This window comes from Leuciscus leuciscus (assembly GCF_965113295.1).
Source record: "Leuciscus leuciscus genome assembly, chromosome: 21".
NCBI classification, from domain to species: Eukaryota; Metazoa; Chordata; class Actinopteri; order Cypriniformes; family Leuciscidae; genus Leuciscus; species Leuciscus leuciscus.
In genome coordinates this window covers 11,913,415-11,937,250 of record NC_138745.1, presented here as the reverse complement: position 1 = coordinate 11,937,250, position 23,836 = coordinate 11,913,415, and the positions used below count along the sequence as shown (strand labels likewise).

General features: G+C 40.4%; 2 protein-coding genes across 2 annotated transcripts in view; both read left to right on the top strand.

Moving 5' to 3' along the window:
• ccser2b (coiled-coil serine-rich protein 2b) overlaps positions 1 to 23,836 on the top strand; it is a 435,236-nt gene that overhangs the window by 155,192 nt on the left and 256,208 nt on the right. The gene's annotated exons all lie outside the window — the stretch shown is intronic.
• LOC309485669 (uncharacterized protein) overlaps positions 4,811 to 23,836 on the top strand; it is a gene marked incomplete at both ends in the record, with an annotated part of 28,291 nt that continues 9,265 nt past the window's right edge. The window contains 3 exons of the mRNA XM_082152600.1: positions 4,811 to 4,887; positions 11,287 to 11,776; positions 11,923 to 12,266. Coding sequence (XP_082008726.1) covers positions 4,811 to 4,887; positions 11,287 to 11,776; positions 11,923 to 12,266 — 911 coding nt within the window. The remainder of the gene's footprint in view (positions 4,888 to 11,286; positions 11,777 to 11,922; positions 12,267 to 23,836) is intronic.

Genomic DNA, 23,836 nt, shown 5'->3' with positions numbered 1-23,836 from the left:
CAGTTACACTGTGATGAAGATGAATTTCGTATAAGATTCATAACATATACGGTGTTTTGCATGTAAGAGTTTCCATGATGAAAACATTGTTGACTCTAATGAAGACTAACGTACACTCCGAGTCCGGAGAAAAGTACCGCATCGTCGGCTCGAGGACAGGTCCGGGGTTGAGGGCGAAGCAGAGGAGGTCGTTCAAGAGCGCGGGCAGGGTCCGAGGAAGTAGTTTTTGCCTTGTTTGCCTTCGCTGACTGCATATGCAGGTGCTTTGAGCTGAATATTTCCGGGAACGGTGACATGTGATGAGTGCATGCAGGGCAGCGCGCGCAGTGGGGCTCGGGGCGGGCACGAGACATGAAGGCATCTGATTGGTTCTTTACATTCGCACCGAATGGCAGTGATTGGTCAGAGTTTTTACTGTCCTGCAGCTGCTACAGAGGTCTGATTTTTTTCATTCCTTTTTCTAAACACATAATGTATTGACTACTATCAGGATGGAAGGACCATTTCACCCAGTATAAAAAAAAGTGTTTCTGAACAGGATTACCTACCCTACCTTTAAAGTAATGTAATCGTTTGGTTTTAGACAGGTTTCTGTCAAACTCAGCACATCTAGGTTATTATCTGAAATTATATAATTAACAATGAGTGCTTTTGGAGTAAGGGATCGAATATTCAGCAACCCAAGCTTTAGCATTTGCTCATCTGTATTATAGCTGTTTTTTATTTGTTGAACATCAATTCATTTTTTAAATTTTTTTAACGTTTGGACGTTTTTGGGATTTCCAAATTCGGAGAACAGACACAGTCTCTATATGATGATATCTAGGTGAAAGAGTCTCTATGTGATGGAATTTATCTGACATTGGTGACGCGAGGCCGCTAGCAGACAGTCGGTTAAGCCAGTTTGTCTGCTTTCTGACCTGGTGCCCAATTTGTCATTTTTTTATCTCTAAGACTATGAGCCAAATTACTAGAGAGAAGAGCAGCACCATCCCAGGAGGGATGAATACCATCTCTTTTCAACAGGTCAGGTTTGCCCCAAAAACTTTTCCAATTGTCTATGAATTCTATATTATTATGCGGACACCACCTCGACAGCCAGCCATTGAGTGAACACAATCTACTAACTATCTCATCACTCCGGCGAACAGGAAGGGGGCCAGAGCAAATTACAGTGCCTGACATCGTACTTGCAAGTTCACACACCTCTTTAATATTAATTTTGGTGATCTCCGACTGGCGGAGTCGAACATCATTAGTGCCGACGTGAATAATGATCTTAGAGAATTTACGATTAGCATTAGCCAGGCGCTCTGGCTCCCGGCAAACATGTGACTATGGTGGCTGGTGTCTCTATTTTCACGTTCCGTGTGATCGAATCACCAATTACTAGGGCACAATCAACAGAATTCTCAGTGGGTGTTTCACTGAGCGGGGCAAATCGATTTGTTATGGTAATCGGAACGGAAGAGTGGTTTTTTGATCCGCGACTAGAGCGATCCCTCACTGTCACCCATTTGCCTTGCTGCTCAGGCACTACCCAGATAGCAACATTGTTTCGGCCCGGATCCGGCCCACATCTGGCACTTGTGGAATGCGGATCTGGCCCACATGCAGCGTGGAATGACGGCCCTTGGGTGGCCCACTCCTGTTTGCCAGTTCTGGGCCACAAGCAGGCCATAGCAATGCCACATGTCAGCCAAGAGCAAAGAAATAAACCAGAACTGGACCTTATCTGAGCCACAAAATCTGTGTATATTAAATATGGAGTCATCTCAGCCTTAATAAGCCTGTTAACAAGCAGAATCACTGAAGGAAAGAAGAGAACAGAAAAAGAGACGAGCAGAAACACAAGAACTATAACTGACTTCAGCCACAGTCTTAGATGAAATCCACTGAAGAGAAAAGAAGACATTAAATCTGTGAAGATCTCAGCAGAGGAGGATTAAACAAATCCACAAACAGCATTACTTATTACTAACCAGACTGACTTTATTTCTGTCAGACGTCTACAAAAGTTTTATTGAGAATTAATGGGTTTAACTCTAATGTGTTTCATTTAAAGTCACCATAAGAGTGATTAGTGTTTCCATTAGTTGGGCTCTTGACTCTTAATATATCTTATATCTCTTTTGGCCACTGTGACAGTGTGTTTGTTGAACACATTTGCAGTAGCAAAGAAAGCTAAAGTGAAACGAGATCAGATTATGGTTACCTGTTGATGGTTTTATAATCATCATGAAATAACCTTTTTCACTGATGTCTTTGGAATGTAACAATTGTGTTGATCCATTAATAATGTCACATCACAAACCCTGTGTTTCTGCAGCATGAGATCCAACAATATAATATCAATAAGTTAGAACACTTTATCAAACATGAGCACGAAAATGTCAGTTTAATATGATGCACACAGACATCAACAATCAGCGTATGAATCTCAACAATGGTGACAATCAAAAGTACTTTGCTGCAATGCATGCTGGGTACCAGCATAGTAAAAAACTCCCAGCATGCATTGCAACATGAATAAATTATGCAGCTGAATTGTCCTATAATTTTGTTTGATTCTAAATATTTGCTTTTATTTTTTGCTGTTGTTTTTGTTGTGAATTAGTAGCTTTTCAGTGATGTGAATTATTCTTTTTATCTAAATATTTGTGATTGTCACCATTGTTGAGATTCATATGCTGATTGTTGATATCTGTGTGTGTCAGCATAAGTTACATTTTTGATCTCATGTTTGTTAAAAGCTTTAAACTGACAGTTATAATATTGCTGAATCTCATGCTGCAGAAACACAGGATTTGTGATGTGAAAATATTAATGGATCAACACAATTGTTAGATTCCAAAGACATCAGTGAAAGGTTATTTCATGATGATTATAAAATCATCAACAGGTAACCATCATCACCTGATCTCATTTCACTTTAGCTTTCTTTGCTGCTGCAAATGTGTTTGACAAACACACTGTCACAGCGGCCAAAAAAGACAAGAGTTAAGATATACTAAGAGTTAAGAGCCCAACTAATGGAAACACTAGTCACTCTTATGGTGACTTTAAATGAAACACAGAGTTAAACCTCTGTTAATTCTCAATAAAACTTCTGTAGACGTCTGACAGAAATAAAGTCAGTCTGGTTAGTAATAAGTGAAGCTGGTAATGCTGTTTGTGGAGTTGTTTAATCCTCCTCTGCTGAGATCTTCACAGATTTAATGTCTTCTTTTCTCTTCAGTCGATTTCATCTAAGACTGTGGCTGAAGTCAGTTATAGTTCTTGTGTTTCTGCTCGTCTCTTTTTCTGTTCTCTTCTTTTCTTCAGGGATTCTGGTTGTTAACAGGCTTATTAAGGCTGAGATGACTCCATATTTAATATACACAGATTTTGTGGCTCAGATAAGGTCCAGTTCTGGTTTATTTCTTTGCTTTTGGCTGACATGTGGCATTGCTATGGCCTGCTTTTGGCCCAGATCTGGCCAACAGGAGTGGGCCACCCAAGGGCCGTCATTCCACGCTGCATGTGGGCCAGATCCGCATTCCACAAGTGCCAGATGTGGGCCGGATCCGGGCCGAAACAATGTTGCTATCTGGGTAATTCCGCTGGAACCGAGTCATGTAAAGAGTTCACTATGCTAGGCGCATCCAAAATAGTATCTAAAGCTCTAGCAATTAAAGTTTGGATGCGTGTCTCTAGTTCTGAAATCTTCTCCGTCAGCCTGGCTGTCTCCTTGCATTTATCACATATAAATCCAATATTGCCGACAGAGAAGGCTATGCTAAACATGTGACATGAAGTGCAGGCGACAGTAACAGGACAAGACATTACTCACCGTGTTTGTTGACTGATTCTTACTTTTTATGAACTCAAAGGCGTGGGCGCGCGCGAGAAAAATAAATAAAAAATAACTGAGCGCATGGGTGGCGCGTAAACAGTCTAGCGAATTACTAGCGTGTTGTGTTAATAATAACGGAAGCTAGTGATGTCAGGTTAATCTGAGATGTTGGGTAAGCTGTATTTAGTAGTATAACCAACTAGAAATGATAGTAAATGATGGTTCAAAACAGAATGGAATACGAGGCTAAGACGGAGCTTACAGCACCGAAGCAAACAAACTCACAGCAGGCAGCGAGGCCGACAGGAGCAATCGATCAGCGATCAATCAGCCAATCATGGTTTATTGTGGATGCTGCTAAACTGCCAATGAATTGAGGTGAGACTGCTGAATCTATATATATACACCTCTTATCGTTGATTGCTGAGTGCTCTCCATCTTAACCTGCTCCTCCCGAACTTTGTTAATAAAACATAATGTCACGAGTTCACACTTGCATTCAATCAGAGGGAGTAAAGTTTAATGCGTATTTGGCGTGCTGTCCGGTGGGAGGGCTCTGAGCTCGGAGTTCAGCCCGAACCCATGCACCCCCTAAAAGGCTAAAGAGCAGAGGACAGCCGCCGGACTAAAGTGTGACTCCGCTGTGAGACCAAATGCTCGCTGGACGGAAGAGAAAACGTAAGTGCTCTACCGGAAAAGTTCTCACTGCGTCTGCTGTGAGACCAAATGCTCGCTGGACAAAAAGAGAAGACCGGAAAGAGGAACATGAGTACTTGACCGGGAGATTTTCTCACTGTGTCCGCTGTGAGACCAAATGCTTGCTGGACAAAAAGAGGAAACTGGAAAGGAGGAACATGAGTACTCGACCGGGAGATTCTCACTGCGGACGCTGTGAGACCAAATGCTCGCTGGACGGATAAGAAAACATAAGTGCTCTAACCAGGAAAGTTCTCGCTGCATCCACTGTGAGACCACATGCTCGCTGGACAAAAAGAGGAAACTGGAAAGGAGGAACATGAGTACTCGACCGGGAGATTCTCACTGCGGACGCTGTGAGACCAAATGCTCACTGGACGGAAAGAGAGAGACCCCAGGTGGACGACCCAGGGGGTTTTAATCAATGAGGGTTTGGTGGGCTTTTTTAATGTGGAACCGGTTGGTCCTGATATAGCTTTGGAAAGCATCTGAGGACCATCTCCCAAGAGCTTGGATCTGCTGTTGGGAGAAGCCTTTTTGGGCTGCTGAAGTTGCTGCCCCAATACGGAAAGAGTGACTTGAGAAATTCTTTGCTGGAATGCCTGACTGTTGGAGAACAGCTTTGAGGTGTTTCTTGAACCAAAAGCGTGTCACGGGTTTATTGGATTCGTCTATGAACAGGGGTTCCAGAGGAGATTTAGCCTGAGAGCTTCTCCATTGCAGATATGCCAGAATGGACTGGTATGGTTGGATTGACGATGAGAGGTTAACAATGTAGATGAAATTACCTTTTTTGGTTTGGTCGGTTTTACTTTGCTTAATCAAATATGAGATTGTTTCATCATCTAGTACTGACAAGTCTGAGATGGTGGGGTGGATTTTTGGGTCGAATTTGGAAGTGATAGCGAGTTCCGAGCATCTAAGAAAACCAAAAAAGGCTAGGATAAACATAGCGTAGAGTGTACGGGCGGTATTGAGGGGCTGGTAGCCTGTGCGGAGGGTGTGAATATATTTGGTGAGAATGTCTAGCGTTATGGGTTGTCTGGCGTCGGGACGGGTGGGATCTTTGAATCCCTTTGATAAGGTGGGAGGTTTGTGAATTGTTTATCTCGGGGGAGGGAGCACCGTTCATCAATTTATGGAAAAACTGAACGCCGCTCAAGTAGCCTTTGATGGCCCCGACTTGTAGGCCCTTAATGCTATTAAATTGTCACTTTTTGGGGCTGAGAAAAATATATAGCATACACTATATTTAAGTGTGTATCCCTTTTAATGCAAATGAGCTGCTGCTGCAGGCAGGGCGGAGCTTCACAAGCTTGCGCTCTGTCAGGACAATATCATCTCACAGACTGATAACAAAAAAGAAACTCTCAGTAGCGTGTTCATTTCAACCCGGAGTCGGAGAATAATGCCTACAGAGCCAGAGAATATATCCTGCATGGAAACAGAACAGGTATAGTTTAGTTGAATTATGGTAACAAGTTATTTTTCATCTTGCTTTTATCCACTATTAGTACAAGCCTGTTGTAGCGGACCGCGTCCGAATGATGTCCAAAAATTTACTGATGAGTTTTATGAAGTTTACTGTACATTACACAAAAGATGAAGCATCAGTTTTACTCTAGAAAATCACCATAATTGCTGAATAAACACAGTATAAGAAGTGAGCATTAAAGTCTTATCCATAAACTCTCTCACTCCCGTTCATTATCATCCACATGCGAATGTAAAAATGTAAATAATTCGTACATTCGCGAATGTTGCGAATGTAAAAATAAAATAAAAATCTTGCATCACAATAAGTGTAATAATAATAATAATTTATTACATTTATATAGTGCTTTTTTGGGTACTCAAAGCGCTTTACATGGAAGCGGGGAATCTCCTCAACCACCACCAATGTGCAGCATCCACTTGGATGATGCGACGTCAGCCATACTGTGCCAGAACGCCCACCACACACCAGCTTATTGGTGGAGAGGAGACAGGGTGATGAAGCCAATCAGTATATGGGGATGATTAGGAGGCCATGATGGATAGAGGCCAATGGGCAAATTTGGGCAGGATTTTTTATGACCACAGAGAGTCAAGACCTTGGTTTAACGTCTCATCCGAAGGACGGTGCTTTTTGACAGTATTATGTAGGGGTGCGCCACAATATCGATATGGAGTTCGGACACTCGGGAGGTTGTGATATTGCACACGTTGCGAGTCAGTTGAACTGATAATCGCGTCAAAGCAGCTGGTACACGGCACGACTGTCCTGCACGAATTTTATCCCGAGCCGGCAGCAATCACGTGGGCTTTCGCGCTAAACACAGAGACCGTCACGTTGCATGCATGCAGGCAAAGCTTCAGATAGAAAAATGACATAAATGTGTGTGCAAATGATTTGTCGAAAAGCAGAGAACAGTAGCCATTCCTTTCAACCTAAAAACTTGAGAGAGAGAGAGAGAGAGAAAAAAGTGTGTGTGTGACAGTGTATGCGCACGCTGTATGGTTGCTGCCACACAGTGTATGCGCACGCTGTATGGTTGCTGCCACTGAGGTATAGCCCCATCGACGTGGTTGTGTATGATTAGGGCAATAGAGGACAGCTGGTGAAAATCGGGCCGACTCCCCGAATTTTTTAAACATGTTTAAAAATTATCGGGAGGTCGGGAGGTGCTCGTAACGTGCTCGGCTCGGCTCGTAATTCCTCTCACACGCTGCGAGCCGCGACCATGCGAGCATCATCGATTCCACTCGATTTCTCCAGAGTGAAAAAAATCATCTGCTAGCAAAACAAAAATAGTGTCTGTGACTGTTTTTTGCAACTGATAAGACACAAGTTGTTTTTGTTATTGTGTTTCATCCCAAAAAAATAAATGGAGATTAATTTTCCTAATTAAAAAAAAAAACGTTTTATTTCTTAAAACATGATATATTGTGAGTTATTACTGATAATATATCGATTATCGCCATATCGTGATATTATCGGTATCGTGAACAATGTATCGCGTAGTACCCTAGTATCGTATCGTATCGATTCCCAGCCCTAGTATAATGTCCCCATCACTATACTGGGGCATTAGGACCCACACAGACCACAGGGTGAGCACCCCCTTCTAGCCTCACTAACACCACTTCTAGCAGCATCCTGGTTTTCCCAGGAGGTCTCCCATCCAGGTACTAACCAGGCTCAACCCTGCTTAGCTTCAGTGGGCAACCAGTCTTGGGCTACAGGGTGATATGGCTGCTGGCAAGTGTATTGTGTTTGTCAAACCATTTAGTATTTAAACAGAATTTTATTAGGTTTAGTGACAACATGTTAGAATCTGGTAAGCTACGGTTTGTTATTATTGCTATTATTACACACAAATTTCACGATTTCAATTCAATTCTTGTGATTTGATTCTGATCTTGATTTAATATTGACTCATTTGGATAAATATTAGGTACACAAGATACATTTACATTTTTTCTCAAGAAAAAATAAATAAAATAAACTCACCTAATGCTGTATACAGAGAGCCCTATCAGCTGGTACTATTATTTAAGGTTAAAAATAACTCAAATTAAATATAATGTGTTTTTTATTATAGTAACAACGTTATTTAATGATATTAATAAAAGTATAATAATATGAAATATAAAATGTAATATAGTGCACATATTTAGCAAAATACTCTCTATAGCTATTTTTTTCTTTCGGAATAAATTTTGTAATAAAATTGACAGAATCTGAGAGCTGAGATTTTTTTTTTATATAAGTAACCTGCTGTGTCTTGTCTGTCAGTGTCAGTGTCCTCTTTTTTTTCGTGATTTTTTTCTGCATGACAAAATGGATGTGTGGCGTGAGAGTGTGTGAAAAATGTAAATTGCGTGAGTCTCACGCTGAATGCGTGAGAGTTGGCAGTAATAACGTGCGCGCTCTCCCTTTCATCACTGCCGGGATCAGTAACGTTAGGCCTATCGCTCCGGAGACTGTAAGCTGGATCACGAACAGTTGGAACAGATTTATCTGTTTGGAACTTTATTTAGTAAATGAAGACTGCTATGTTCATTCTTACATCTTATAACAAAATATCTCAATCGTCGCTTAGGAGACATTCTTGTCTACAGCTGCTCCGGCATCGAAACAATGGCGGACTGTGTACAGCTCACTCAGGGCGGGTCTATGCTAAAACTGCAGTGTCAGACAACAGTCGTGGGCGGGGCTTGTGCAAAAGTAAGTCACATTGCCCTGAATCTGTGAATGGGTTGTTCTGAGACAATGCTTATGATTTATGGGGATTTAAAAAAAAAAGCACTGGGTGGATTTTTATCATTATAGGGTGGTTGTGTACACACACTGCCAACACACATTTATGTTCAAACACCATGTAAAAGTGAATTTTGCATAATAGGTGCCCTTTAAATGCTCAAGCTCGTTACAGCAGGAGGGATTCTGATTGGCTGTCAATGTTTTTATCGTTCATCAGCTGGATGAAATTGTTCTAAAAATATTATTCCAACGATATAGTTTCTCTGTGCCGTTATCATTATAGCTGTGGTGTTAAATCTGCTATTCTTTAATATTGAGGACGATTTTTTAGAACTACATCTTTATATTTATCTTTATAGTTATCATCCTTGGTATGGACAGGCCTTACAAATCTCTATTGTCCAACTTAAATTCTAATCAGTTAAAAAAAAATTCAAGGTACTCATAAATGGCTATTAGAAAATATCTTTAAATGCTTTAAATAGCATAATAGAAGTGATGGATGGAATGCACAGTGGAAGAAAGAATAAAGAGAATTATCGAAAACAGATTATCGAAGTGTGCATGTAAGATAAAGTCACAAGATTTGTAATAATTTCATCATTCTGAAAGAGTCTTTGAGGCCTCCACTGATCTGAACCCTAACAGGGAGTGAGGACTACATCACAGAGAGAGAAAGAACTGAAGGGGTCTCAGTAGGGGTAGAGAGATTCTCGGTATGGAAGAGACTAATTGAGTAATTACTGTGTTTGTGGCTTTGTTGTAAAAAATGTGTTTACTACTAAATGAACTGTGAATCAGTTTTAGCATTTTCATGTTTGTACTGCTGCAGCCAAAATACGTGAAAAGATGGATATATTTAATAAGCATTCATAAAATCGAAAATATGCAAAATTCCCCTTATTTGTCCTCATAACAAAGACCTCCACATACAATTACATGTTTTATTGCATTGACATCTAACTACACCTGTTATGTTAGAAAAATTGTGTTTTTCAAACTGGGAGGTGGAGAGTTGGAGAGTTTTTCTACACAGAATATTCTATTGCTAAGATCAAAAATCTCAACCAACACCATGCACCAACATAAAAAACTACATGCACATTATTTAAAAAATAAATTAAAAAAATCACTGTTTTGCAGTAGCAAGAGTTTCCTATTAAATCTTAAAAGGGCAATCTTTACCAGTGTTTGAATTGTGTCAAAGCTCTTGGGGGAGGACCCCACCCCACCCCAGGCAAAAAAAAAAAAAAAAAAAAACTAATAATATACATATTTGTATTTATTTATTTCATATAATAATATAATTTCATTTACTTTACTTGTGAATTTCAATTAAAAAACTAATTTATCTTGAATGTAGTTACATAACCCTTTCATATTTTCAAGCAGAAGTTGTCATAGTTGGGTAAACTTCTATAGTGGTGAATGAGAGACTACATTAAATATATGTTTTGTCACAATAGTATTTCTACAAGAGGGAAAAAATAGAAAGAATTTGATACGATTACGATGCTGATGACCATTAATCAATTTTGATCTCTTGATTAACTATCAATTCACATGAATAGGCCTACTGTGCTTACTTTTCTTGGGTTAAATTCAGTATTTTCTTGCATTAATTAATATTCACTTGTGTATACTTCACTTCTTATAGCCTAGGTCAACTTTGTGGAGAGCAACAATTCTAATTCTCAAATTCTTAGAAAGTTCTTTGCCATGAGGTGCCATGTTGAACATCCAGTGGTCAGTATGAGAGAATTGTACTCAAAGCACACATTTTAACTGCTCTAATACAAGATACAACAATTTGTGTGGTCCTGTCAAGCAGATAAAAACATGAAAATGATGAAAAGGACATGTGGCTTTGCATGGTTAAACGACGTACAGCTATTATCATTTAGGGTGTACTCACTTTTGTTGCCAGCTATTTTGACAATAATGGCTGTATGTTGAGTTATTTTCAGAGTACAGAAAATATATACTGCTATACAAGCAGCACATTGACTTCTCTAAAATATACCCAAATTTAATTTCTATAGTATTGTCCCTTGAGTAAATATACTAAAATGTTTGCTAAAATGTGAGGAGTGTACTCACTTTTGTGAGATACTGTATGTTTTATCTATCTATCAGCATCAGTCGTCTTGAGGGTATTTAGAAGAGAAAAAAAAACAAAACAAAAAACGTATTTTCTTGGTTTCTGCAGGAGTAAAATGACAACCAACTATAACAAGGATATGACGTCATTGACAGGTGACAGTTACGCAGTACATTCCAACAAAATATAACTTGTTCTAGTGATTTGGAATTCATGCAATTACATATTCGTGCCTAAAAATATCTAGGTATCAGCATCACTCTTGTTGCATTAAACCATCCAGCTGTTATTGGTGAAATGTGTTGGGGGATCGGCTGCACCCCTGCCTTCGTCTTCAGGCAGGAAATGCAGATTCCGTACCCTCGGGTTGTAAGCTACAGAGCTCCTTTCACCGTTGGTCCTGTCCAGCCCGGAGCCTACACTTCACCATCAGAAACGGCGGAGGAGGAAGAAGACTTCCTGCCTCCCCAGCGTCCCGGAGGCCGTCCCCGTACAGCCCGCTGTCGTCCCGGAGGCTGTCCCTTTACAGCTCGCTGTCGTCCCGGAGGTCGTCCCCGTGCAGCCCGCTGTCGTTCCGGAGATCGTCCCCGTGCAGCCCGCTGTCGTCCCGGAGATCGTCCCCGTGCAGCCCGCTGTCGTCCCGGAGATCGTCCCCGTGCAGCCCGCTGTCGTCCCGGAGGTCGTCCCCGTGCAGCCCACTGTCATCCCTGAGATCGTCTCGGAGCTGCCCATCATCAGTCCTGCCACGGCCAAGAGGGCTGTCTTCCTCTTTTATGCAGTGGTAGTACTACATGCATGGAGGAGACACAGCACGTCTGTCGATCCAGAGACTGTTCAGGTCCCGTCTGCCGATCCAGAGACTGTTCAGGTCCCGTCTGCCGATCCAGAGACTGTTCAGGTCCCGTCTGCCGAGCCAGAGACTGTTCAGGTCCCGTCTGCCGAGCCAGAGACTGTTCAGATCCCGTCTGCCGAGCCAGAGACTGTTCAGGTCACGTCTGCCGAGCCAGAGACTGTTCAGGTAATAAGGGGAATTTTCCGGACAAGATGGCCGCCGCTGAGCCTGTGTCTCCGGACATGATGGCCACTGCCGAGCCGGTGTTTCCAGACAAGATGGCTGCCGCCGAGCCTGTGTCTCCTGACAAGATGGCCGCCGCCGAGCCGGTGTCTGTATCTGTTCCTGTGCCTGAGCTGGTATCTGTTCCTGAGCCGGTGTCGGTGTCTGTTCCTGAACCGGTGTCTGTTCCTGTTCCTGAGCCGGTGTCTGTTCCTGAGCCTCCGAATCTGCCGTGGCCGCCCGAAGGGTCTTCTCCGCCATGGGCGCCTGAGGGAAAGTCTCCGCCCTGGCCGCCCGATGGACTGACGTCTCCACCCTGGCCGACTGAGGGGAGGTCTCCGCCCTGGCCGCCTGAGGGAAAGTCTCCGCCCTGGCCGCCCGATGGACTGACGTTTCTGCCCTGGCCATCTGCACAGCCTGCTTCGACCTGGCCGCCCGAGGATAACTCTCCACCCTGGCCGCCCGATGGACTGTCATCTCCGCCCTGGCCGCCCGATGGGTCGTCTGCTTCGCCCTGGCCACCCGATGGGTCGTCTGCTTTGCCTTGGCCGCCCGATGGACTGTCTGCTTCACCCTGGCCGCCGGCTAAGCCGTCACCCCCTATTCCTGTTCCCCTTCATGGACCTGGCCCCCCATCCCTCCCCCTGATCCTCCACCGTTACACCTCCCTCCTGGACTCTTGTTTTGTTTGTTTCTTGTGGGTCTTGGAGCGTCTGGTAGCCGCTCCGTAGAGGGGGGGTTATGTCACAGTGTCTGGTTTGTGTTTCCCTGGGTGTCCACTAGAGGTCCTCTTCCCCACGGTGTCATTCACATTAGGAACTGCATTCCCCACAATCCTTGTCTGCACTCATCACTGTTCATTGCACCCAGCTGTTCCCCATCATGATGGTTAGTTTCTGTGTGTATATAATCCCTGCCTGTTTAGTGTTTGTTACAGAGTCCTTGTTATTCGTCACACCACTTCTGTGTTACTGTTTCTTGCCTGTTCCTGTATTGTTCTTGTTTATTGGATTGCTTATATGGTTTTGACCCTTACCTGGACTGGTTTACGATTTACGGATTACCCAATAAACTGCTTTTGGATCTTACCCCTGTTTCCCGTGTGTGGATCGTGACAAGGTTAGTACGTGCAGAGGTTTTTGGTCCAATCATTAGATACTCAGTTTTTTTTTTTTTTTTTGAATTAAGTAATAGGAAATTACTAGTCATCCAAATTTTGATATCAGCTTTGCATTCCATTAATTTCTTGAATTGGCAAGTTTCGTCGGGGCACGAAGAAATATATAGCTGAGTATCATCGACATAACAGTGAAAACTAATCCTATGCTTCCTAATGATATCTCCCAAGGGTAGCATGTACAGAGTGAACAGCAACGGTCCTAGTACTGAGCCTTGTGGTACTCTGTACTGAGCCTTGTGGTACGCCATACTGAACTTGTGACTGATAAGACATTTCTTCATTTACTGCTACAAACTGGTAACGGTCAGGTAAGTATGATTTAATCCATGCTAATGCAATTCCACTAATGCCAACATAATTTCCGAGTCTATTTAAAATAATTTTGTGGTCAATGGTATCAATTCTAAGATCAGAAGCAATTCTAAGATCAAGTAACACTAATAGAGAGATACAACCACAATCGGATGATAAGAGCAAATAATTTGTAACTCTAATGATAGCAGTCTCAGTACTATGGTACGGTCTAAATCCTGACTGGAAATCCTCACAAATACCATTTCTTTCTAAAAAGGAACAGAGTTGTGAGGATACTGCCTTTTCTAGTATTTTTGACCAAAAGGGTAGATTTGAGATCGGCCTGTAATTGACTAATTCTCTAGGCAATTATTTGCATTATTTTAATAAGAGGTTTAATAATAGTCAGCTTCAAAGTTTTCGGTACATATCCTAGTGACAAAGACATTAAGAAGAGGATCTATTACCTCTGGAAGCATTTCTTTCAGTAGCTTAGTCGGTATAGGGTCTAACATACATGTTGTTGATTTTGATCATTTAATGAGTTTAGACAATTAATCCTCTCCTATTGCAAGGAATGAATGGAATTTTTCCTCAGGACCACTACAATGCACTGCTTGATGCGATACTGTAGTAGATGGTTGCATAGTTATAATTTTCTCTCTAATTTTATCAATCTTGTTAGTAAAGAAGTTTATAAAGTCATTACTGCAATGCTCTTTGGAAACTTCAGAAGTAAAAGCTTTATTCCTTGTTAATTTAGCCACTGTATCAAATAAATGCCTAGGGTTATGTTTGTTTTCTTCTAAGAGAGTCAAAAAATAAGCAGATCTAGCACTTTTTAAGGCCTTTCTGTTCGCAATCAAGCTCTCTCTCCACACAATTTGAAAAACATCTACTTTTGTTTTCTTCCAGTTGCGCTCCATTTTTCTGGCTGCTCTCTTTAGGGCCCGAGTGTGCTCGTTGTACCACGTTGTTGGACTATTTTCTTTAATCTTCTTTAAGTGCAAAGGAGCAACTGTGTCTAGAGTGCTGGAAAAGAGAGAGTCAAAAGTTTCTGTCGCAATATAGAGTTATTCTAAGCTATCTGGGATGCTGAGGAGATGGAATTAATATTAGCAATCTTTAGTGGCAGAAGTGATAGGTCTAACATATTTGTAACAACTTTACAACCTTACAACAGCTTAGCAACCTTGGCTAAATGGAGTATAGGGGAGAGCGGGGCACAACCTAACGCTTTTTGACTTTCTCAGTTTGTGTAAATCTACTTATGGTTCAGAGTATTTATTTTTTCCCACATTAATTTCCCACATGTCTAGTACAATTATGTGGTTTTGTTTTATTAATACAGTATATACTTTTTTCTTGACATACCCCGAAAGAATGGAAGTGAAATGTGACAACATGCCCCATAGGTGGGGTACATTGTAACATGTGTGGGGCACAATTGTAACATAACATATGACAGCTTAAAATGTTATCTGATCTAATAAAAAATATATACAAAACAAACTAAAATATTTTCTAAATAAAATACAATTAAAAAACTTTTTCATATAAAATAATGGCAATTTTTAATAATTAAATATAAACAAATTGAGTTTTGACTACGAACACATGAAAACAAAGCTATACAACATAGTTCAAAACAAATAAATAATTAGTCATTTCTGAACATTGACTCTCAGTCTTTATTCACCTTTTTCTCACGTTTTCCCAATAAAATTAGTAGTAGTAGTAGTAGTAGTAGTAGTAGTAGGACTTCATTAAAAGTATAGAATATAATAGCATATTTCTAATAGGGGCACAATGTAACGCAGTGTTACTGCTAGTGTCTTCTGCTAGTTAGCGAAGCATTAAAGAACTATCTCAACTGTTAAATAACATCTTGGAGATTAAAATAATATCAGATTTGTCTTATTTTAAATAAACACAAAAAATAGAGATGAAAAATTAACTTAAGTAAGAAATTTACTTTTGCTATAGTTTAATAAATGTCTATGGATATCTTCCAAAAAAATTATAATTTTGGCGGATTTTTTTTTACTATATAGTGTTGATATGGCAACTAGTAAATACACAAAGTTTCGTCATCCAAGCATGTGCGGAAGTATTTAAAACAAGCGTGTTACAACTATCCCCGCGTTAAGGCCAATTTATACCTCTGCGTCGAGTGTACGCCGTAGTGTACGTCGTAGGCTACGCACGTAGGCGACGCCGTCGTGAGCATTTATACTTCTGCGAATGTCTGTGTTGCTCTGCAGTTACACCGCCGAAACGCTAGTTGGCGCGGGTGGGTTTTAATGTTCCAGTTCCACTATGTTTACATTCCTCGCGGCTATTTTGAGTTTAGGTTTCTACGAGCAATGGCGACTGAAGGAGTCATACAGATGGCTGTATTTCCGCACTTCTTCAAGCAATCTCTCGGTCACTTGGTCTATTTCCATGGCTCTTCACTGATCTTCGGAATTTAAAAATGGCGGGCGGGCGGTGCAGAGTGCAGAAGATCATTCCGGAAATGCGTAGGAGGAAACGCGATGCTATCCAGCCGACCAATCACAGATCTTGCGGTCCGCGACGCGTAGTTACATTTTTGAGGAGGTGCGCGTCAGGGTACGGCGAAGGGTACGACGTATGGTACACGTCAATGCGTATGCTACGCCGTACCTTCTACGCGCACCCGACGCAGAAGTATAAATTGGCCTTTAGGTTGTGCCCCACGCTCCCCTACACTAGACTAGATAATGATCTAAGATGTCATCGCTCTGCTGCAGAATTTCAACGGCATTAACATTGATTCCATGTGACAATATTAGATCTAAAGTATGATTATGACAATGAGTGGGTCCTGACATGTGTTGTCTAACTCCAATCGAGTTCAGAATGTCTCTAAATGCCAATCCCAATGCGTCATTTTTGTTATCTACATGTATATTAAAATCACCAACAATTAGGACTTTATCTGCATCCAGTATTAACTCCGATAGAAAATCTGCAAATTCTTTGATAAAGTGTGGACGTCTTTTTTTCTTTTTGTCGGGTACTGTTGCCATTATGAATAGTAATTTCAGAGCTCCATTGATCATGGCTTTTCATAGTCTTGGTGCACTTGCTTACAGTTTTTTTTTAACAATAATTTTGTCACCAATTTCAGGAACTTGATGTAATTTTTCAAAACTCTTGACACAAAACTCAAAACAGTCATTACTTTTAACACAGGCTGTACAAGGTTCAAAACGTGCATGCTGCATTAATATCTTTAAAGAAGCCTTGCATTTGCAGAATCATTGGTTCAAATAACTAATTTCTCATGAAATATCATACAAACATTACTTTAGATCACCCACACACAGGATACCCTAGTATCACTGTTTAGTTGTACAAACATTAAATATAGGTTTCATTATGGTTCTACATGTTCATACATCACTATCATAGACTAGAAAGAATAGTACAGACACAGTGGAATTATTGAACAAAATCTGACATTTATTGCTGAAATAAATCACAACATAGGTGTTTCAAAGGAAAATTTTAGATAAGAAAAAAAAAAAAAAAAAAAAAAAACTACAGAACTACAGAGTGTTCCTTGCTGTACTTCTATGTTCCATCAAACCTGTCATGTGGATTGGCCTCAGATTCTCATCCACATCACAGAAAATCTTATTATTAGCTAAACATGTTGGAGTGAATCTCCTGGCATGGCGAATCCAGGCCTGCCACTGGTCTGCTGTGATGTCATTGCATGCGTCATCCATGGCCTGCAGAATGCTGACTTGTTTGTGAGGGTGCCTATCCTATACCTTTGTAGCAAATTAGCTCTATGAAATATTAATAAACAATAATAACTGGTTATAATTGATTATGAATATTTGGATCAGTTAATATAACTAACTTACTGTCGTTAATTAATATTACAATCAATTAACCTGTTTGTCCCTTGAACACTCAGGATTAATTGTTTATTAACTCTAAGAAATGTACATTTCCGGGGCATGGGAAATGTCTTTCTTAATTTACAGTACTACTAAGAGCAGTAACCAAGATCTAAATGATTAGTGACTCCAGTTATGAGTTTGAGACACGGACAACTTTACGTGTGACATGAACAAGATTTTATTAACTAGTCTAAACACTTAAACTACTCTAACATACACACACATACATGCATACAGTTTACCAATGGCGCTTTTCCACTGCATGGTACGATACGGCTCGGTTCGGTACGGCACGCTTTGGCGCTTTTCCACTGCATGGTATGGTACGGCTCTGTTCGGTACGGCTCACTTATGAAGCATTTCCACTGCATGGTACGGTACGGTACGGCTCGCTTCGGCTCGCTTTAAATGGTGCCACCTCTGTTGAGGTTCCAAGCGTACCGTACCGATACTAAAATGTGACGTGAAAACACTGCAGATCACTGATTGGTCAGACAGAATCATTACTACCAGCGTCATTGTATTTACGACACGAGACACTAAACCCGCTAGATTTAAATAGCCAGTTGACAACAGCCAACAATGTAGTGCCTGTTTTAAAAGTATTTGCTTAAAAAAAAGAGTATAAACTTAAAAAAAAAAAAAAAATGGCTGAATCGTGGTCAGTGGACGAGGTGCAGACGTTCCTCTCGTTGGTTGCCGAGGAGTGGATGGGGAAACACGGAATGAAAAATTCGCATTTACCGTAATATGATGATGTCATGGCAGTAGAGATGGCAACTATAACGATCAGTCCCACCCACTTAAGCGGTACTAACTGCAGTGTAAAAGCAACCAAGCTAAAACGAACCGAACCGTGCCGTACCGAGTCGAGTCGTACCACACAGTGGAAAAGCGAAGCGAGCCGAACCGTTCCGCGCCGAGTCGAACCGTACCGAGCCGTACCATGCAGTGGAAAAGCACCACAAGGGAAAGAGAGCTGAAGCAGAATACAGGAAAGCAAGAAATTATAGCATTGTTTGAAATTCAGCAGATCAGCCTTGAGCAAACCATCAGTTTAGTTCTAAAACGCCCTTCTTTAAAAGGGGTAAGGATACTTAATGTATCAAATAATGAGACTAAGTTTGATACTTGCATGTCTCGCCCATTTTAATTAAACTGTCCTGATGCAATTTGTTGAGGCTCCAGTTGATCTTTGCTGATGTGGTCTTGATGAGAGAGAGCCAGTGGTAGTCAGAGTATCTTTGGTGAATGGAAAGACCGCAGCCCGCCACAATCTTGGTGGGTCCTTAGAAAATTCTAGTTCAGCATCATCTTCACGTCAGCATTCCAGTACAAGAATAAGAGAGAGAGCTAAAAGCTGATCTTGGGTTTTTAAAGTGTGAAGAAGTAACACCTTTTGGAGGTGCAAGAGCCAATGAGAGGATTTTCCTTTGGGTGGAAATTTTACGACCCATTGTCCCTTTGAACATGTCATTTGATTGGATGTTTAACACAAGAATCTTTAAGATGCTTATAATACTAATACGTCACAAAGTTAGCAGAATGTAATGTAAATGAACAAAACGGGGATGAAGATTGGAGTTTATAGAGACCAAAAATACCACACATATGATTTGGTTAACCATATTATCCAAAGTCTGAAACATTAACCCAATAGAGTTTACAAGAATACAAAAGCCAAGCCACCTAAAAGGAAAATCATGAGATCGGAAAATTAGATACATGTTTACACATTTCTCAAGTGGTTATATAGAATATATAGGATTACAGGGTTTATTTCTCCTTCTCAGTGAGAATTAAGAGTCGCAGCTTTCTGGACATTCCTTTGGATCGTAACACTCTCTGAGTGTCCTGTAACCAGACACCGCGCCCTGCCAGTGTGTTAGTTTCATTTGGGAGGTTAGTTTTTGGGGAAAGTTTCACAGGCCCTGGTTGGGAGAGTGAGTTTGCTGGATTATTCATTAAATAAATGAATAATTTGTGTGTCTGATTGGTACAGACGCTACACCTTCCACCTCCATGTGTCCAAAAATTGGAGCTAAATATAGGGTGATAAATTGAGGATGGGTCCGAATCCATGCTTGCACCATTTGATCATGGTGAAAATGAACATTATCCCAGACCTGGGGCTAAATCTACAGACCTGATTTAGCCCTTAAAAGTAAGGTTACAAGGAGAACTACATTATTTGAGCCACTACGGGGTCTTCGTCCTAACACACTATCTTCCGATATAGCCACACTTGTTGTGATATTGGGTCCAAGTCGCCCGCTGGCCAATTAATTTCTGGCCTCTCCTCTTTGTCTTGACCAGCTTTGACCACCACATATTCTTTATCTTCCACCTCCCATTACTGGCTCCATGTTATCACTGTGTTGAGTGGGATACCACTCATCTCACTATATACACATACCACAATGCTAAATCAATCACCAGTAATGAGTTGGCAGTAATTTGTTAAAACCACCAAAGCAATTACAAGGCATACAGTAATGTGTAGATCTGAAAACGTGGTCTTTAAATGTGGTACATGGGAATATAGAAACTGTGAGATATAGAACGATGATTAAATGTTACATCCATAGATAATGTATTGTTCATCAGTTTCCATAAAAACTGTCCATCAAGCTCAATCATTTTGAGCAGTTGTTGAAATTAATATACAGTCATCTCATTTGTAATGTGCGTGTTCCAATTTGAAATGGTAATACTTTGATTTTAAGTTGTATAATTTTGAACAGATGATTTTAGTTCAGTGACCAAATGATCTAAGGTTTATGTGTATTGTATCCAAGCGATTGGAAAAGGTGTTAAGAGTTCTGAAAGAGTTCTGAGTTCTGAAAGAGTTCTTTTAATCATCGGTTGTGAGTTTTGTGTCTAGAGTTTTGAAAAATGAAATGAATGTTCTAATACTAGCACAAAAGTGATTGTAAAAAATATATATATACTCAAGAGACAAACTACTCAGAGTTTATTGAACTAAATTAATTCAGCTGTTCTGAAACCGAAAATAAACCAAGTTTCCTATCTCAGGGTAAGTCAACTCAGAGTTCAAGTTTTAACTCAGAGTTCTGAAATGATTTGTAAAGGATTGCCAAATGATTGTAAAAAAAAAAAAAAAAAAAAACTGTAATAGTCTAGCAGAGGATGACAATGGCTTTGATCTCTTCCCCATATTCCTAAAAGCATATGGTTTGACTTCATTAGAAGTACTCTAAGACTAAACATAGCCTATTATGTGCAAACTTACAATATCTACAGGTTATACAATTAATTGGTAATCGAATGGTCTTGTTATAAACATCCCATAGCTGTCTGTCACTGTCACAAATATACCAGATACAGTTGCCAAATAGAAAAGTTGCCTTCTAATCTATACCATGTCAAATCAGACAGCTTGTAATAAAATGCTGGTGATCCAGAAAGATTGATGCCATTTTCTCTGTACTTTACTATTTAATTAAAATATATCAGCTTTGAATCGGAATACTATGTGAAAAGACAACATCTAACAGCAGCAGGGTGAATCACCATTGGACAGAATATGGGTCCTATACAGCAGAGGTTCTCAAATATGTACACAAGCAAGATTATATTACAATTCAAGTTGAATCCAGTATCTGAATCCAGTATCTGACATTAAAGCGACACTATGTAACTTTTCAACCTTCATAATATATTTCCAAGATCCTTGTGATGGTACATCGACTTACAATAGGTTGAATGACACGTCTGCCATTGCCTGACAGGGTCTGTATCGCTTTTACTGGCACTATGTAACTTCGGTGTTCGGGTAGTAACAAGAGCACAAAAAGAACTACAAAATTCGACTGCTTTACGGCATACGTCACTTCCCCCACCACTTCGTCAAATTTGGACGTGAGAGGCCAACCAGCGTTTGTTTTCGGCTTTCGTGCGTATGTTTTTGTCATGGGGGCTGTTTACACCTGGCCACTTCATGCATTTTCTCAGATCGGATAGCTATCCGATCGTGAAAAGTCCAGGTTTAAATGCCCTCCGAAACACATTTGAGACGGATTTGAATCCGATCCCTCAAACCACTTCAGGAGGAGATCTGAGGATAATTCCAGACGAAACTGAACAAGTGTAAATGCATATGGTTTTTGAAACCACATATGTAAATTGTACTCCTCCCAAAAATGCAAAAAAACAAAACAAAAAAAAAACCTGTGAGAGCGTTGTATAGGCTATTATGTTACAGATATGACGACGCGCTGGAACACGCATCACCGCAGATGAGCAACTGCATCAAGCCAAAGTGCAAACTATCGCAAATCAAAGTGAAAGTAAGTCGCAGACGCTTATCACACAATCTTCATCATTAAAAGTAAAGAAACGAAATGATATTACCAGGGCTGTTACTGCTCTCTCTTATTGCGGTCTTTGATTTTGAAATTTTAGCTGATGATCTATAAAATGCAGCTCATATCTGTTGCTTTCGGTGACGTGAACTCCATTAAATCTGCATAAAGCGCAAGAATTGAAGGTCGAATTTAAATCTGTTTCGCAAAAATACATTTATGTGACCAGGTGTAAATGGAATCGTTTTGATAAATCAGATAGCTATGCCTCACGAATTAGTTTGCCAGCTGAACTCAGGTGTTGTGAGGTGTATTTATCACGTAGTCCTGAGGGATATCAGACGACGCTGTTGATTGATTCCTGCGATTATCATGAGAACAGCTTTCAATATCTCACATAATTATCATAAATAAGCCTAACGTAGAGGTTGTAAATAGTGTAAACGAGCACAATTTGCAAACTATTATGATAAATTGCAATAATCATGTCTAATGACATCATAACGGCCAATGTTATGAAATAATGCGACGTACATTTAACTTAATTGATGTTATCTGGCATTTTGTAATGTTTACATTCCAATAAAAACAACACAAATTAAATTATACAGTAGGCCTAGACTACAGACTATTTACTTGTGATTTAGCTGCAATCATGTAAAAATGTTATAATATAATTTACAACAGTGCAAGTATTCCACAGCGACTCTAGGGGTCGCTGTTTGACAAAAACACAATTTCTACTTAGTGTGGCTTTAACATTTAGAACAACAGACAAAAGCTAATGTAATAGAAACTGCTGCTCATTAAAATACAGAAGCAAGTTTTCTCTTCATTTTCTTCAGTTCATGTCTTTGCAGGGCCCTTGTCTGTGATACAAATGAATAGCAATTATAACACACTGTTTTAATCATTGAAACAACCATATGGTCCCTTATAAATAATGAATACCTATAATGTAATAAAACAAAACAATAAGTATTGCATAGTACATGCACAGCTGTGAAAAAAAGCACACTGCCATCTTATTAGTGGTGTAAGGGAAGGACACGGACTGCGGGAGGGCCCAGCATGGTGGGGGGCCCCTAATGTTGGACAAAAATAAGTAGGACACAGCTTATTTGAGAATGTTAAACAACAAAACTATGTAAAGCCACAGGCACATGGGACACCCCCACTGCTTATATGGTGTGGGCCCCTCACGTTGTTATGAGCCATATATTTTGGTATAACAATTTTACTAAATTTATTTGCTGCTTTGATGCAGCTTCTATATTGGTTTACAAAAGCTTTTAAATTCCTCACAGAAGAGGCCTACATGTTGTAACGACAATGACTATGACATGCGGTCACATGCTGTTCAAATTAGTAAATCGTGATCTCCAAACAGACAACGAGTTGTTCATGGCGTCTCCAAGTCTGCTTGAACGGTCAAAATTGCATCTTTGTGGCTCCCCCGAGGGACATTTGAGTCACATAAGGAAACCCTGTTTTCTTAGAATCCCCTCTAAAACCCCCATTTCAGCATGGACTCCCTGTGACTTTTACAGTCTCATGACACACACACACATACACACACACACAAACATCCGTTGTGTGTAACTTAACATTCTTTTAAATGTGTGTAACTCAGACTTGTATCTGAACTTCCTGTATGTATGTGTGATTAATGTTGTTTTGATCATATAGTTATGATCTTCGAGTGTTTGGATCTGAAATGTATTTTTGAAGAATGTTCTCCCAGTAGAATCGCATCCCGTAACCCGAGCTCATTGGCAGGTCATAAAATTTGACCACCAAGATCAGCCAGCCCTATGCATGAGATAACAGGGTCGCAACATTCCAACACACACACACACAAACACACTCTGGACTTTGAAACAGAAACCCCCTACAGAAAAGGACTTTTACCCATAAAGTCACTCTTAAATGTACTAAATATATATATTTGTGTGTTAAGAGGTGTGTGTAAACCATAGGAAAGCATATGTCCTATTTGTAACATTAATAGGACTGCTAGTGCCTATACAAATGCATAATAATGTATCTTTGCATGGCTACAAAGCCTATATTCTATTTTTGATATCTCTGTAATCCTCTCCAGCTGGCGGAGTTGAATTCCGATAGCAGAATTCAGTGATGCGCATTGTTTTATAAGTTCATATGT